General features: G+C 39.2%; 1 protein-coding gene across 2 annotated transcripts; it reads left to right on the plus strand.

Moving 5' to 3' along the window:
* The first annotated feature begins 5,830 nt into the window (after positions 1-5,830).
* On the plus strand, positions 5,831-14,856 carry CCR6 (C-C motif chemokine receptor 6). 2 transcript variants are annotated; one of them, XM_059468748.1, is made up of 4 exons: positions 5,831-5,895; positions 8,531-8,627; positions 11,729-11,801; positions 12,434-14,856. In XM_059468748.1, exons 3-4 carry the CDS (start codon positions 11,793-11,795, stop codon positions 13,517-13,519), a joined length of 1,095 nt encoding a protein of 364 aa, XP_059324731.1. In that variant the 5' UTR covers positions 5,831-5,895; positions 8,531-8,627; positions 11,729-11,792; the 3' UTR covers positions 13,520-14,856. The 2 variants fall into 2 exon arrangements, with proteins under 2 accessions (XP_059324731.1, XP_059324730.1); XM_059468747.1 differs by lacking the exon at positions 5,831-5,895 and adding an exon at positions 5,937-6,052.
* The last annotated feature ends 1,006 nt before the right edge of the window (positions 14,857-15,862 follow it).

A 15,862-nucleotide genomic window follows, 5' to 3' on the forward strand; every position in this document is an offset into this window, starting at 1 on the left:
TTTGAGATTATCCTTGCGTTTAGAAGTAGGCAGAGACCTAGACACCTCACTAGTGTGAAGTCTTTCCTGGCTCAGGAGGGGCTGAAGAGTCAGTTCTGCAGTGTTAAATGCAGTGCAGTGGTTACCTGTGGGTGTGTTGACCCTGTGCCTTCACACTAATGTTGAGAAGTCAAGGAACAGATCACACAAACCTCATGCAACCAACACTGCTTTGAGGAGCCTTTTTGGATTCCAGTTTTGTGTATTTGACACTAAGGTTGTCTGGCAAATGGTTCTTGTGGTGTGTGCCTTGAGAGTCAAGACACTTAGTCCTGGCACTCTGGATTGAACAGGGAGCAGGTATGCCTGAGACAAAAAGACAAAAGGTGCAGAGGAGCAGCACCTCTGCCCCTACAGCTGACGGCAGGTAGAAGGAAATTACTAGCTGGGCCAGGTCTCACTTCAGCATTTCAGGTAGCAATGGCTCAGGTTAGAGGTGTTTTGGAAGAAACTGAGCTTGGAAATAGCGAAAGGAATATTGTGACTCTGAAGTAATGAAAGAACAAGAATGCTGTCCCAAATATTGCCAGCTGAGTTGTGATCCTCACTCCAAACACAGACTGGTGAGGTCAGTTGAACATGGACACAAAGAATATTTTGAGAGCAAGAGAAAGAAACATGTCTGTCAGATGGTCATCTTAGTAGGAGGAAGGAGATAGAGCCAAGAGTTTGTGTAGGACCACAGAGAGCAGCAATGGGGAGCAGCAGCCGATCCTGGTGAGGGTGTCCCAGTTAGCATTCAGGTGGTGCTTTCTGGAACACTAAAGCTTCAGAGTAGTGAGAGCCCACTGGGGATGAGTGATGGACCAGTGCAAATTTAGATGCCTGTCGAGCCTAGCCAACAAACTGGGAGGAAGATGAAGTGAAGCAGGACGTGGTTAATACTAGTTGACTTTTCAAAATCTCCACAGTGGAGGCAACCAAAACATCCTGGGGAGAAAGGACCATGGGTTGCCAGCTTTCTCCAGTGCATCCTCACAAACACATATACCTTTCCCCCTCAGTAAAGAACACGTTTGTGCCACACAGCACAATCACATAATTCTAAAATCATGGAGTAGTTTGGTTTAGAAGAGGCCTTCAAAGGTCATCTAGTCCAATCCCCCTGCAACAAGCAGGGACAATACCATGAAAAGATGAGCAAGGTGCCTGGGCAGTTATCAAAAATAATCTAACTTGGAGAAAGATGGATAGATCCTTTGGGGGCTGTACTGTTTCTTGCCACCTGAACTGGTGTACCTTTGCACTGGGTAAGGAAAATACACTGTTAAGAAATAACCTGTTAAGAAGTTTTGCTGCCGATGAAGAAATTTCCTTGAAAAGGCTAAGAGCCATAAACAAGTTTCTGGTTTTCCAGGTTATATTTGGTTTACATCGCAATGTTTTGGCAAAGGTGGTTGGGGGATGCTACAGCTTCCCATGTCCAACAGACCAAATGCCAGACACTCCAAGACAGCTGCATTGCTGGTCAAGGCCAAATCTATCAGCAGTGATGGCAGAGCCTCTGGGATAACATATTTAAGAAGGGGGGTAGGGGGGTGGGAATCCTTCACAAGAGCAATGGCAGATGAAGAGAAGAATAAGAATATATGAGAGAACATAACAGTCTAGAGATGCCCAGGTAAAGCAATCAGTGAGTGATCTCTCCCTGCCCTTATGTCAGGATCCTTTCATTATATTTTCACTCCCATGCCCATTTGAGGAGGGGAGTGACAGAAATGCTTTGATGGGCACTTGGCATCCAGCCAGGGTCAACCCACCAACCAACACTGAAGTTCAAATCAGTGCCAGAATGTCTACAGAACTGACCTGTCCCCTTGTGCTCCTGGTGTCACCTGGACAGTTCTACCGAGTAACTGGGCTAACTGTTCTTCACTCTCCAGGCTGTTGCCCAATAGTATAATTTCAATAGATTTAGCTGCGCTGCTTGATTCTCTAACATACCTGTCCCACAGCATTAGCAAGTTCCTGCCTTTGTGCAGGCTAGATTATATTTAAGGAAAAAATGCATCATCCCTCAGGAATGGATGTAAGCACATGCTTGCATTCTCTATGTAGCACAAAATTAATCAGCTGCAGTTTCCAATTTGTTGTTCCTGGGAGGAAACAGTCAGTAATGTGCCTCCCATTACTTCTTTGTTTCTTTTTTTTTACTTTTTTTTTTACCACCTATGAAATCAAAGTGGAAAAATCAATGTTATTAAAGCCCTAACCACCAGTGATTTCATGCATACTAGAGATGAAATGATAACAGCAGCTGCCCACTCTTAGAAGGGAAGTGAAAGGTTATCTCTCTGCTGCAGTATGAGATCAGACAGATGTGTCAGCTGTGCACAGCAGAGGATCCTGTGTCAGCAAGTATTTTCCCCGTCATCTCCCTGGCACAACACAGCTCTGTGCATTTCCTTTCCCTCCTAATCCACACAGAAATAAGTAGTTAAGCTCAATGCTCTAAAGGGATCACGGTGCAGCTCTTCTGCTGTGAAAGTTAAGTGCCTGAAACATTTAAAACTTGTTAAAAGCAAAATTATTTAGAGATGTTTGATTGTCTCACTGATTAGTATCTGACCATAGAGAGGATGTATGATTAGGACACAGCTTCCTTCCTATACCAGCCTGCACAAGTGGCATCTCAGTGGTGACTGTATGGGAGCAGTAATTCCTCCTGTCCAGAAGACCTGGAAGGAGATTTTCCTCCTTGCAGAGCAATCTCTTGTGGCAGTTTCTCTCTGGGTAGCCTCAGATCATTGGTGTGGTTAGTGGTATAGATGTAAAATGAGGGAGTTATTGTCTCATTGAAGTGGCCAGCCAGCACCTCCAGTTTATCTTTGCAATCAGCAAAATCACAGCTCACATGCTGAAAGGCACATGCTGTAATTTGGTCCATGCAGGAGGAAAGAAATTGTCTCTGATCTGTATCCAGACAATGCAGGGACTGCATATTGTGCAGACACAAATTCAAATTTCATTCTTCCATTTCATCATCTGTGGCTTTAAGTGGGAGCTGGGATCACAGATGCCGTAAAACTTCCATACTGCACATCCAGTTGCAGCATTAGGTATATAAACAACTTTTAAACCATCTTTAGCTCTTACTCAGGCCATGGCACCCACTGCTGGAGAGATGGCATTGGGACATTCCATGGTGTGGGTCTCTTGCAAAAAAGAGTCATATGAAGAAAGTACAAGTATAAAAAGAAACCAGGTCACTGAATTCAACATATTCAGGTTAAAATATAAATGCTTGGGAGTACAGAGTGATGACAGGCTCTGAGAAACTACTGTTTCAGGTAGTTATTTCAATGAGACATGAAACAGAGAGTGAATGACTGAGTGAAGCAATAAAGAAATGTTACCACAATGGGTATGATCTGACTACAGGATCTAAAACACAGGAATTATGTCAGCAACTGCATACTCAGCTCTGCTTGTATCTTTGTCTCATGTGTGCAACACTTCTGACATGGAAATTCACTTGTCCTCTACTGTAGAACCAAAGTTCTACCAGTAAACACTGCTAGAACTTTGTAAACAATTCAGCAGAATTTTCTTTCAGTAGACCATTGACTTCAGAAGGCAGTTATTTGGAAATATTTTGCAATATTTTGTCTTCTTTGAGGTGATATACTTAATTTTTAAAAAATTTGCATCCACTTTAGCATTACATGATCTTAAGCCCTTAAATAAGGGACTGTGATTTATATTACACATTCTTTCTTGGGATTTCAGGAACAAATGTATTTTCTGGTCTATAAAATAATTTCTTTTGGGTTGAAAAGGTAAAAAAGTGAGATGGAAAGTGCCTGGCATCTTCACTCAATATGCCCTTGGCAGTACAAGGATTGTGTTATTGTGTTCATCACTGTTAGGGTTCATTACTTCTGGCATAACCTGGGGAGATGCTTTTACCAGAAATGGTTCTTAAACCTTTTTAAGATAAGTGGTCAAAAGGGAATAGTAAGAAACAGACCAAATACAGCATAATCGAGAAAAAGCTTTTTCTTAAATTGAAAACCCCATGATTTCAATAAACCAGATTTTCCTTCAGAATGCCTTTAGCTATCCCAGAAGCATCCTGATGAAAAATTAAGATTGATAATTGGAAAAAGCTGGTCCTTTGTCTTATGATTTCTATTCCTTTTCCTGTCTAAACCTCTGTGAGGTCTTAGACCATGGAATGACATTACTCACCACCTACTTTGTCTGTCCAAAGCTGGGAAACCTAGCCTGACTGATAAGCTAAGACTACAAAAGATGATAAAAACATAAACAAGCATATGATAACTCAGCTGTGCATCTTGGTGCATTTTATAAATAAGCATTTTTGAATTTTAAACTGAAAATTTATAATTTACAACTTTGGTTTATCAACATTTTCTCCAATAGAATAAAATCTGTTTAAGCAACTTCTCTGAAGTCATTGATTATCAACAGGAGGATGCACTTACTGCTCTTCATGCTTCTTTCTGGAACTCAGGCCCACTATGAGCTCAGCTGGTTCTAAGAAGTGATGCTGCAGTGAAGCAGAGAAGTGCTCTGAGTATGACTGTGCTCCTCCTTCAGAAATTCCATGTTTAGTCTGACAAGAAATAACATCTGAATCTTTACCCTGACCAGCAAACTGTTTCCCATCAGGTTTTTTTTTCATCCTCACTTCATTTTCAAGATAAGTATTGAGTGCATTGGTGGAAGAAAAGTGATGGCTTGTGATACCTGCCAAACACAGTCACACCTTGGGCTGGAGGCGAGCCCTAGGCGCTGACTGTGCAGGCTCCTTCTCAAGTGCTCTGTTTACAAGGCCACCCATTTAATCCCTGAGCCATAGCTGCTCCAGTGGGGGGAAAAAACCCTGTAGAAGGCCTTTAGGAGGGCTCTGTCTTCCCTGACTGGCTTGACAGAGGTGACCGAGTGACAAAAACATTGATGGATGCTGCTCAGTGTGAGATGGATATCAATCACTGGCACCTCAGAATGTGAGGGGAAGGCTGCATCTGGCAAGGGGATAATGGAAGCAGATGGGAGTGAGGTAAAAGGCGAACAAAAATGATCAAAGGGGAAGGAAGTGAGGGGAATTACAAAATATAATGCTGAAGAGAATTATAAAGACAACAAGGGATGGGAATAAGAGAAATCTAGAAGTTGAACAAAGAAAGAGGAAGAAATAGGGAGAAGAAAAAACTAAATACAGAAATACCAAAACCAGCAAAAATGTTTAACAAGAAGTGAAAAGCTATATGCAAACAAAAGAAGGAAATTTTGATAGAATTAATGATGAAAAAATATATATTGACAATGTAGGATGGTCATGATGAGAAAATTAAATAGGTAACATAAACAACTCGAAGGTAAATAGATAGTTTACATTTTATAGTCCAAAAGAATAATGAAGAGACTAAAATTTCAGTTGATAGCTAAGTTTTTTAAATTAGATTAGACTGATCTAAATTTAACTGAAGGAACATGAAATTAGGATGGAAGAGCATAGGTGTGCATGCTGCCTTTCTTTTAGAATTAAAAAAGATTACATACTGTGTCATTTCAGAAGAAACTTGTGGATTCTGGAACAACTCAGACAATGGCTTAGCTTTCCCTACCTTTAAATATTTTCTTTCCTTAATTACTGGTGGCAGAAAACTAACATGCGGTGAGATTTGAAAAACCACAATTGCCATATTAGCTAAGTGAGACCAGATTTCCTTTCAGAGTTCTAACATATGAACCAAAAATAGCTGACACACAGATTAACAAATAGTTGTGTTGAAAGGAGCAAACTCTTTCCACTTGCCACAGTGTGAAGGTGAAGCACAAAGCACCTGTGGAGTAGGCTGGCTAATTGAAAGAAACTGTGTTGAAAAGGTAAGTTGGACTAGGTACCTTGTGGTAAATTTAGAATTCACCAAACAGTGAATGTTTCACCTTCTGAAAGATTGTTATTTGAGCTGGATATTGAATATATTGCAGACTAAAAACACAAGATGCATTTAAATGAGAAAGCACCTGATTATGGAACAAGGTGAGCAATAGTTTTTGTAAAGGATCGGCCTCTGATTTATCTTTAATTAAGCATTAAAAATCTGATGTATATTTTGATGGCTCTCATTCCATGAAAATATGTTGATAATATTCAGTTTTTTCACAGGCTAATCTTGGTATTCCAAAGGTAAGTTGTTGTCTCAGAGAGATGTTGGAAGCTGTTACTAGGAGTGCTTCTCTGAATATGTATTACAATCATGATGGACTTGGTGATTTGGAGTCACAGACAGTTTTGTAATGGAGAGGGATTTTCTACTTCTGTTACTCGTTATCTGCTGGTTAAATGACTGCCATGTGTTACATTTGTCTTTGTGCAATGAAGACAGTGCACAAAGATTGCTCAGCTCCATCTCTTCACTCCCTAAGTTATGAGAAAGAAACACTAGAAATGCTTCAATGAAATATCCCACAAAGACATGTCAGCAAATTACATTACCAACAGAATGTGTTCCTCCTCTGAATTTGCTGCTTTTAACAGGATTTGAGCCCTTGTTTCAAACTGTCAGAGACTGTGAAGAGGAATCTGTGGTTTTCTTCAGACCGTGTTTACAGAAATTGAGTTCTCTGTAAACAGGATCGAGGCTGCTACATGTAGCTATGTTACTACAAAGAGTACACGCGCCTCAGTTTATCAGGAGTAAATGTACGGCGCCTTGCAGCACTTGAGGGACAGGAGATTTCAAAATGAAGCTTGTGTTTTCTTTCTAAGAAAGTCCAGAAAGTTCCTTCCAAGCCTCATCTCAAGTTAATTAGAAGATTTCCATTATTACAATTTGATGTGCAAATAACAAGTTAGCAAACAAGCACAAAAATGCAGTTAAAAGAAAAGTCAAAGCCCCTTTCAGGAAAGGTTCAAAGGATGGCTTAAAAACCTGTGAAGTTTTAATGATGAAAATTGTTATGAATTATAAAATTATAACTAAAGAGTGAAGATACTTCTCCATTGTGATTAAGGATGTCTTGAAAGATTCACAAGGACTTCTGTCTTCACCACTTGTCTCTGCACTGAAACTCCCACATCTTCTTTCCTCCATGTTACTGGACTTTATAAAAGCATTTTCAAGGACTTAACTATGTTAATTATGTGATTTAATCACAACCTGCTCCAGATCTGTGATGGCAGGGAGTGATTTAGTTCACACAGCGATAAGGAGGCCAAATTAATTTTATAGTGACCCTGCTGAAATTATTTGAATCATAGATAGATCTCACACTTTTTTGGTTTGTATGCATCAAACAGTGAAGATAACTGTTCAGTAATAACAATCAAAACATGTTTTTACTACATATGCATGCACATTTCAGTAAAACAGGACTGTCATTTCAGGGATTTCAGGTATCTCTGTACATGTTACATCTCTATACATGTTGCTCCATGCACACATGTATTTGGTAATAGCTAAAGTCTTGGATCCTGTGAAAATGAGTAATTGAGAAAATGATATGTGCCTGCTTAGATGATTATGAGCCATTACAACATGGTGCTTTAAATGTAGTACTTCTCTTTTTGACACCAGACAGTATTTTTGTTTCATTCACTGGGTGTGGTCAGTGGAAAGAAGCACCAGACTGAAACTGGTAGGGAGCCACTGCTCCTGTGCTATGTCTGTTTAGAAAAAAAGTGAGTGAGCAGAACATCTGTCATCCTGCATTTCTTTAGGTCCAGGGTTCTAGTAATTCAATCATATCTTAGAATCTTACAAGACTGTCTAGATTCATGCCATTTTACCTTTTTTTCCTTTTTTTTCCTCCTTCCTGCTAATGCAAATATCAAAGTTGTGTTCAAACCCAGGTCTAGAAAAGAAACTTTTCTAGGTTTTAAAATTCAGGAATCATGAAATTAAATTAAAATTCGTTCCAACTAATTTTGGCAACAGACTTGAACAGCATGAAAATGAACAGCAAATGCTTGTGCCAAACAGGCAAATGCAGCCACATTTTACTTATCTACCTGCATTTGCATATTTTGTGTTAGCAGATCTGGACAAACAGTTGGGTTGTGTGCACTTTGACATGTAACAGATTTTTTTTTTCTTCTAAAACAGCTGCTAATCAATTTGGTAATTATTACTTGTCTCATTTCACAGTTTTACTCTAAGCAGTCTTGTTGATTTAAATTATTGATCTTGAAACTACTCATCTGCATGACATTAAGTGCACCCTTTGCAAAACCAGGTCATCATTCAGGACATTTCTGAGCACAATGACAATTAACATCCTGCTTATTATGATTCTGATTCTAGCTTGATCACTTTAAAAATAATATCATTACATAGGTAGGCTAATAAGTAAATTAATAACATATTTGCCTCTAGCTTGAATTTTTTCAGCACAGCAAAATTTTCCTTTATACAAAAAAACAGGTTATTACTGTTGCTTGTGAGGAGGAAGTGGTGGTTATTTTCAATTTATCTCTGTACCTTTAACTAATGCTGTTATTTCTTGTTTTCTAAATTAGAGTGTGCACTTGTTGAGGCTGATGGTAAATGTGCTTGAGGCAGTCAAAAGAATCACACATCCTCTTTCACCTGGCCATTAGACGATTCTCAAATTGGGTAAGTACTAAAATAAAACAGGTAATCTGTAATCTGTGCATATGTCTGACAAATGTGTTAAACTGAACATGTAAATGGGATTCTACTTACAAGGATGGACTACTCTTAAAAGTACTTAATGACTGAATTTTTTTCTTCATTTTTTCTTCAGAATTCTGTATTTTCCCCCAGGTCAGTCTTTATTCATTGTGTTTTGTTTGTATAATTCAAATAGTATATTTGCTCTTAAGATTGTGGTTTAGTCTTATGTTTGAATACTTGCACACTGCTTTCATAGTGAAAAGAAATGTGATGATGTGGATAAAGTGAAAACATACTAAGCCCAAAAATTCAAGGCTTATATATTTAATATTCAGAACAAAGGTTGTTTTGAGGTGCACATGCACAGACATGTACTACCCATATATATTATATAACCAATATTAGGACACACCATCTTATATATAAATATATGAAAATTTACTTTTGTATTTACCTAATACATTAATGCCAAATGAATATGTAAATATGCAGATTATAAATTATAAAGGTGCCTACTGGAACACTGTTAGAAAGATTTAAATTGAAAAGGATATTTTGTTTATAAGAGCTATGATTCAACTTCCTCAGCAGCCAGTGCATCTTTTTAACAACTTCTGTGAATGCTGTTTCAAATTCAGAAAAGGAAGTCAGCTCAAGAGGTTTAAATCAGGTCTAAATCTGATCTCTGCAATTCTGATTTCAGTTTAAGTCCTTTGCTACAACTCTCATACTAGCCATCCTCAGGAAGCTTCTACTGGACTAAACTTTTGTGAATAAGTGTGTGGCTGGTATTGCCTTTTTGAATTCCTGTAGGATCAGGAGGACATGCATCTCTGTTTTAATGAGTATTTGTTGTTCCCCATACGATCTCTGCTGAGCTCTTCTGCGAACTAAAGAGCCTTTTCTTAGTAATCATGTGAAGAGAGCTCCCTTCTTAACCCTCCTTCCAGGCTGTGGGAAATACCCATGGCTCCCTTTCTCCTAAATGCCTTCACCCAGTCACCTTCCTTCTGTATGTTATGCTCATGTTTCAGTGTGGCTTTGTCCAAGTGGAATGAAGAGTGACTTGTAGATAGAAGATATGTTGTCAGACTCTCTTTGTATATTTTAACCATGTTGGTCTTAAAAAGACATGAATGGAACACACTTAGAATGATATTTTTCTTGCAACAATAAAATAACAGTTTCTAAAATAATAACCTAGACAGGTACCCCTTTAATTCTGTCCATCTGAAGAATTTCTGTAGCTGCCAAGTACAAAGAGTAACAGAAACACCAAGCAAGATCATGAGTGTCTGGATGAGATCATAAAGTGTAAAGCAGTGGACAGTGACTAAAATTGTGCAAAGATGGGCTGGGGGACCACAGCCCCTGGTTAATTGCATAACGTGCCTGCTGGCCCTATACATCTCTGCACTTCTGACAGACACCTTTAAGTTGTTTGAGATTTTCTTCAGAAGGTGCTCAACCACTTTCGGGCTGTCATATTCCTGCAGCTTCTAAAAATCAGTTTTGAAAAGCCAACAGACAAAGCTGGGGAGATAGTTAAAGATTTGTTTAAAGGGCAGGAAATCTAGATAAGCTGTGATGCCTTAGCTACATCATATAGTTTAGGTCTTTACCCAGTTGCAGCTCTCTGTTAATAAGCCAGCATCCCCACATGAGTCATCCTCATTATGCTTTTGGAGAGTGTTCAGTCCTTTCCCTTCCCCAATTTCCCCGTTGTATCTGGACTTCATCTGCCCCACTTTTACGAAGTCTCTCTCTCATTTTCAACATTAGGTAATTCCCAAACAAGAAGGTTTTGGTTTTGTGGACTTAAAGCTGACACATGTGCTCTTCCCAATTGGTGACACAGCTAGCAAAAAAGCAGAAAAACTCTAGATAAAACTGGCCTTCCCAGCCTTGACAAATATGGGACCTCATGTCATCCTGTCGCTGAAATTAATGCTTAAACACTGCTTTGCTGGTAGGTGCAGCTCTCAGACAGCAGCTAGTGGAAAGAGGGAAAGGGCTGAACTCATGCAAGGGGAGTCTGAGGAATGAAATCTCCTGCCCATGAGCTCCTGTGTGAGGTGGAACAAGTTATTTAAGCCCAGCTTCCTGCATGTGGTCACCAATGGCATGTTCCCCATTTTATTTTTCTGTGGCTTTAGACACTGTGATCTGATTTGCAGAAGTCTAATCCTGGATGCAAACAGTCAGTGGATTTAATCCTTTACCTAGCTGAAGTCCTTCATAATTTTGAGTACTCTTAGAAGTGATGTTGAGGAGGATACATATCTCAAACCGAACATCTTAAGTGATACTTAACTCTAATGACTCAGATTCTCCCTTTTAAACAAAGGTGGTAATAATTCTTCACCACAGGGTGTTGTGCAAATTAAGTAAGCCCCATTTGTAAAACAGTTAGGTATCACAGTGGTAAAAAAAACAATATTTTTCTTAGTGTGCTGTCTGAACTGCACACTGAACATTGCACAGTAAATCTGTGCACTGAGCAAAGATAAAATACAAGTACTTGGTCTGTTCATACATTGGGTACTATCCTTTGCACTATAAGAAGATATTATTCTTTTGCTCTTCTATTACTTCATTAGTGTAATAAAAAAGGACAAATAATATGTTGAAAGTGCTGAGACTCTGATAAAGGGTCAGACTGGGAAAAAGGGTAAATTGTTGCATTACTGTTATGAAGTATACTAAGGGAGTGCTGTTTATATTTTCCATATTTCCCTCAATACATGGATTGCCATTGTCATACAGAAGTTCTCAAAGTAAAATTTAATTTATTCTAATTTCTTGTGTGCAAATTTAATGTGAAATAGCAGTCACATATTCTCATATGTCATCTATTAGCCTATGAAAAAACATTCAATATTTAAGTCTGTGCCCTTAATAATACTGATAAAACCTATTCTCTTTCTACAACTGCACATTTTGTAGAGATGTGTGATTTGTTAACATGCTCCAGTGATGAGATTCTGTTTTGAGTAGGTTTTATTCCCAGTTTTGTTTTTCTACTCATTCAGACTTCTTATGCTGGTTTTCTGATCCAATCTACTTTATTTTCTTTTCAGAAATACTTGGGAAAATATTTTGAGGTCCTTCTCAACATATTTTTCTGAGAAGTGTACTGCCAAAATGAATTTTGTAAGTACCTAATTGATAAACTGTGTTAGTATAGCAATAAAACAATGACTCTATAAGACCCAGAGGCTGCAGATCCAAACACTGTAATTTCAGGAGTGAAAATCTGAAAAGATGTTTTTGTCAGCAGAGTTCACTGTCAAAGCACACTGTTTATTGGATTTTCACTACAGGTGTGGTGTTTGTGGTACAGGTAAATGTCAGGCTAGCTATCACAGACTGCCTCTCTAGCTGGTAGAGAGAAGTAAACACTTTTGGGCTTGATTTAGTCAGCTACATTAGTATGAAATGCATAGCATGCTAGAAAGGCCTGTTTGCCTTGTGTGATGGTAAAGGAAGACTAGACGCCTAATCTGAATTCAGAATTTTACACTGTAGAGTCTTCTGTGACAGCAGACTTGTCCTTTCTGCACAATGTATTTAAATATTAGGGCCTTTGGGATATGCAAAAGGATTATTTCCACATTTGTATTTTAAGTATGATTTAATGAAATTGCCTAGATAGTTCTTACGAGCCTTGTCTGTAGTGTTAAATGCGTTTGTAATTGGAATGTGTGGCCAGTTATTTATAATGTTTCTACCATAAAGATAAAGATTACCATCTGTGTGTTGACTGGTGTTCTCCTTTGCTACAGACAGACCTTCGTACCACAGATTACCCCTATTATTCAGACTATGCTTCTCTGATCACGCCACCTTGTTCTAAGCTGGAAGTGAGGAACTTCACAAAAGCATTTCTGCCAATTGCATACTCATTGATTTGTATCATCGGCCTCTTTGGCAACATCTTTGTGGTGATGACCTTTGCTTTTTATGAAAGAGCCAAGTCCATGACGGATGTGTACCTCTTCAACATGGCCATAGCAGACATACTGTTTGTTCTTACTCTTCCTCTGTGGGCAGTGAATTATGCTGCTGATGAATGGCTTTTTGGTGATTTCATTTGCAAAATGACTAGAGGTATCTATGCAATCAATTTCAGCTGTGGCATGCTGCTTTTGGCCTTCATCAGCGTGGACCGGTACATCGCTATCGTACAGGCAACAAAGTCCTTTAAACTCAGGGCAAGGACTCTCGCACATAGTAAACTCATTTGTTTGGCAGTGTGGATATCATCAATTTTAATCTCTAGTCCCTCTTTTCTGTACAATGAAAGTTACAGCTTCTCCATGAATGAAACCAAAGAGATTTGTGATCACAGATCTGCCAGAATGTCTGAAAGCACAACGCTGAAATCGCTGCTGCTATGGCTACAAGTTGCATTTGGATTTTTTATACCTTTCATATTCATGCTTTTTTGCTACACCTTCATTGTCAAATCCTTACAACAAGCTCAGAATTCCAAAAGAAACAAAGCAATTCGTGTGATTGTATTAATTGTAGCTGTTTTCCTAGCTTGCCAAGTACCTTATAACATTGTTCTTCTCATAACAGCTGTCAACATGGGCAAGATTGACAAATCTTGTGACAGTGACAAGATAATGGCTTACGCAAAATACACCACTGAAGCCATAGCATTTTTACACTGCTGTGTGAACCCTGTGCTCTATGCGTTTATTGGAGTGAAGTTCAGAAGTTATTTTGTGAAGCTAATGAAGGACCTATGGTGCAAGAGACACAAGAAAGACAATAAACGTAGTTCAAGGACAAACTCTGATACTTATCATTCAAGACAGACTAGTGAAATTCTGACTGACAATGGATCATCTTTTACTATATAATACAATTTGAACAACATTAGGACTAAAGGAGTCTTCTCACCAAGGAACCCAAACCAACGTCACTGTGCATGTGACAGCAAGTCATCTGAGCTTCTCTGTGCCTCTAAATGAGATCCACTGATCTACACCATTCTTTCAGGAAATTAATTTAGATAAAGGAATAATACTCTTCTGTGTAAAACTAAAGATATTCACTTCTCTTAATGCTTTTCTAAACTACATCCTCTAGAAATTATAAAGAAAGTGAAATTTAAACAGGAACCCTTGTCATTGTGTAAGGAAAAATTGCATCTCATCTATCCCACAACATTGAAATATCCCCAAAATAATAAGTAAATGAATACGGTTATGTCTAGGCTTTTTCTTACATTTATGTTGTATCTGTTAATTACTTCTGCCTGGAAATCCTAGTGAAGTGTAGCTCTCCACTGGGCTTATATTGCAGACAGGTCACATTGTGACAATACTAACCCAAAGAGATGGCATTTGAGCAAAGTATGACAAGGAATGCAAACTGCAAAATGAAAACAAACAGCTCAGGACTGCTGACATAGCTGAGTGCTTGGTCTTATAAATCTTTGACCAATGCTATTCTGAGCAGAGAGTGAAGCTTTGCTAGAGTTTCCTCTCATTGTTGGCACAGGATTCAGATGCTGGAATCCAACAAAGCCGATAACATGATCAATATCTCTGTGAAAAGTTGCCTCTTTCTAGCTGAAGTTCACACTCTGTTTTTTAAAAAGGAACTAACTGGATAAAACTGCAATTATTCCAACACAATTTGTTGGGATGTGATAAGTGACAAAATACGAAGCATTTCTTTGTATTTAGCTACCGCTAGCAAAGATTCCTTAGGAATGCATTTACCAGCTCAAATGTGCACATATATAGTTTCAGAAGTTAGTTAGAAGTTATTGTCTAAAAAAAGAGCAGAATCTGATGTAATTCAGCCAAAATTTTTACTGAGGCAGTATTTGACTCACTATGAATATAGGAATATTTATAATAAATGCAATTTGTTTTACTCAGTCTTGACTCTTCAGCAAATCCTCAGTGGATCTTCTGCTTGTTGAGTGAGCTTTACCACTGTTGCAGTCACTATGGGACAGTGAGATAGACAGAAGCAGATGAAGATCCCTTGAGGAAATCATTAACAGGGCACATGAAACTAGTACTGCCTTGGCTGGTACAATCCATCCTTGTTTCCACTCCAGTGTCAGGTTTTTAAATATCAGTACCAGATGTGATAAAGATTGCATATATGTATCATAACTGAATAGCAATTTTGCAAGAATATGATAGAAAACTATGTAAATACAGATGCATGCATTTGCTGTACATAGCAATGATGATTTTCTGGAAGTCAGCAAATAAAAGTTGTAACTGAAAAGGAAAAAATCCCCTCATGTCTAAGAGTTCTGTTCTACCTGTGTTGCCATGAAACATTCTTTTACCCCATGCAAAATCTGTCACATCTGTACAGTCTGTCCATCGTGGGCTCCCTGAGTGAATGTGCCCTAGGGTGGGAAGTTGAGAGCTGAAGCAGCTGCAGCAGCTCTTGGGCAGAACCTCCTAAAGCTCCAAAGTGTATCCCCCACCTCCTGCCACATCACTGCCATGCCTGCATTGGCCTTCAGCCTCTGAAAAACACAAACACTGCCCCAGTGGGGTTCAGGGGCCAGACAGCAGCCAAGGGACAGTCACTGACTGGGCACTGTCCCACTGTAGCCCCACATTTCTCTTCACAGAGAAAAGCAAGGCATGAGTCTTCTGAAGAATATTTCTGGGCTTCACATTCTCTGAACATCAGAGAAAGAAAACACAATTCTTGTCATTTGCTGTGCCTGTGTTGTGCCAAAGTGGAATACAACATGGAGATTGTTTACTCAAAGTCATGGTGTTTTGCTTCCTTGGCCTATTAGGGCGAAGAGTGTGTGTGTGTCGGGACTGTGGGGTGACAATCATGAGATTGAGTGCAGTGCAGAGCAGTTGTGTGCAGGGTTGAGTGCTTGGCAGGTTCAGTTTTAGATGTATAGAATAATATAGTATAATAAAGTAATTAATTAGCCTTCTGATATCAATGGAGTCCTCCTCATCACTCCTCCTTCATTGGGGCCCTCACAGCACAGCTATAGTCCCACCAGCAGTGACTTGCTGATGGACCTGGGAGAGGGCAGGGAAAGTGTGCCAAAGTCTTCCTGAAGTGGTTGGGGGAAGAGCATCCTCCCTCACAGGGAGGACAGAGAAAGAGAACAAAGCAGGGTCTTGCTTTGAAGAAGCAGGAAGACCTGGGCCTGGGAGGACCTGGGCCTTCCCGAGAGAGCAGGTTCAGCCTGGGGCCTT

The sequence above is a fragment of the Ammospiza nelsoni genome, chromosome 3 (assembly GCF_027579445.1).
Source record: "Ammospiza nelsoni isolate bAmmNel1 chromosome 3, bAmmNel1.pri, whole genome shotgun sequence".
NCBI classification, from domain to species: Eukaryota; Metazoa; Chordata; class Aves; order Passeriformes; family Passerellidae; genus Ammospiza; species Ammospiza nelsoni.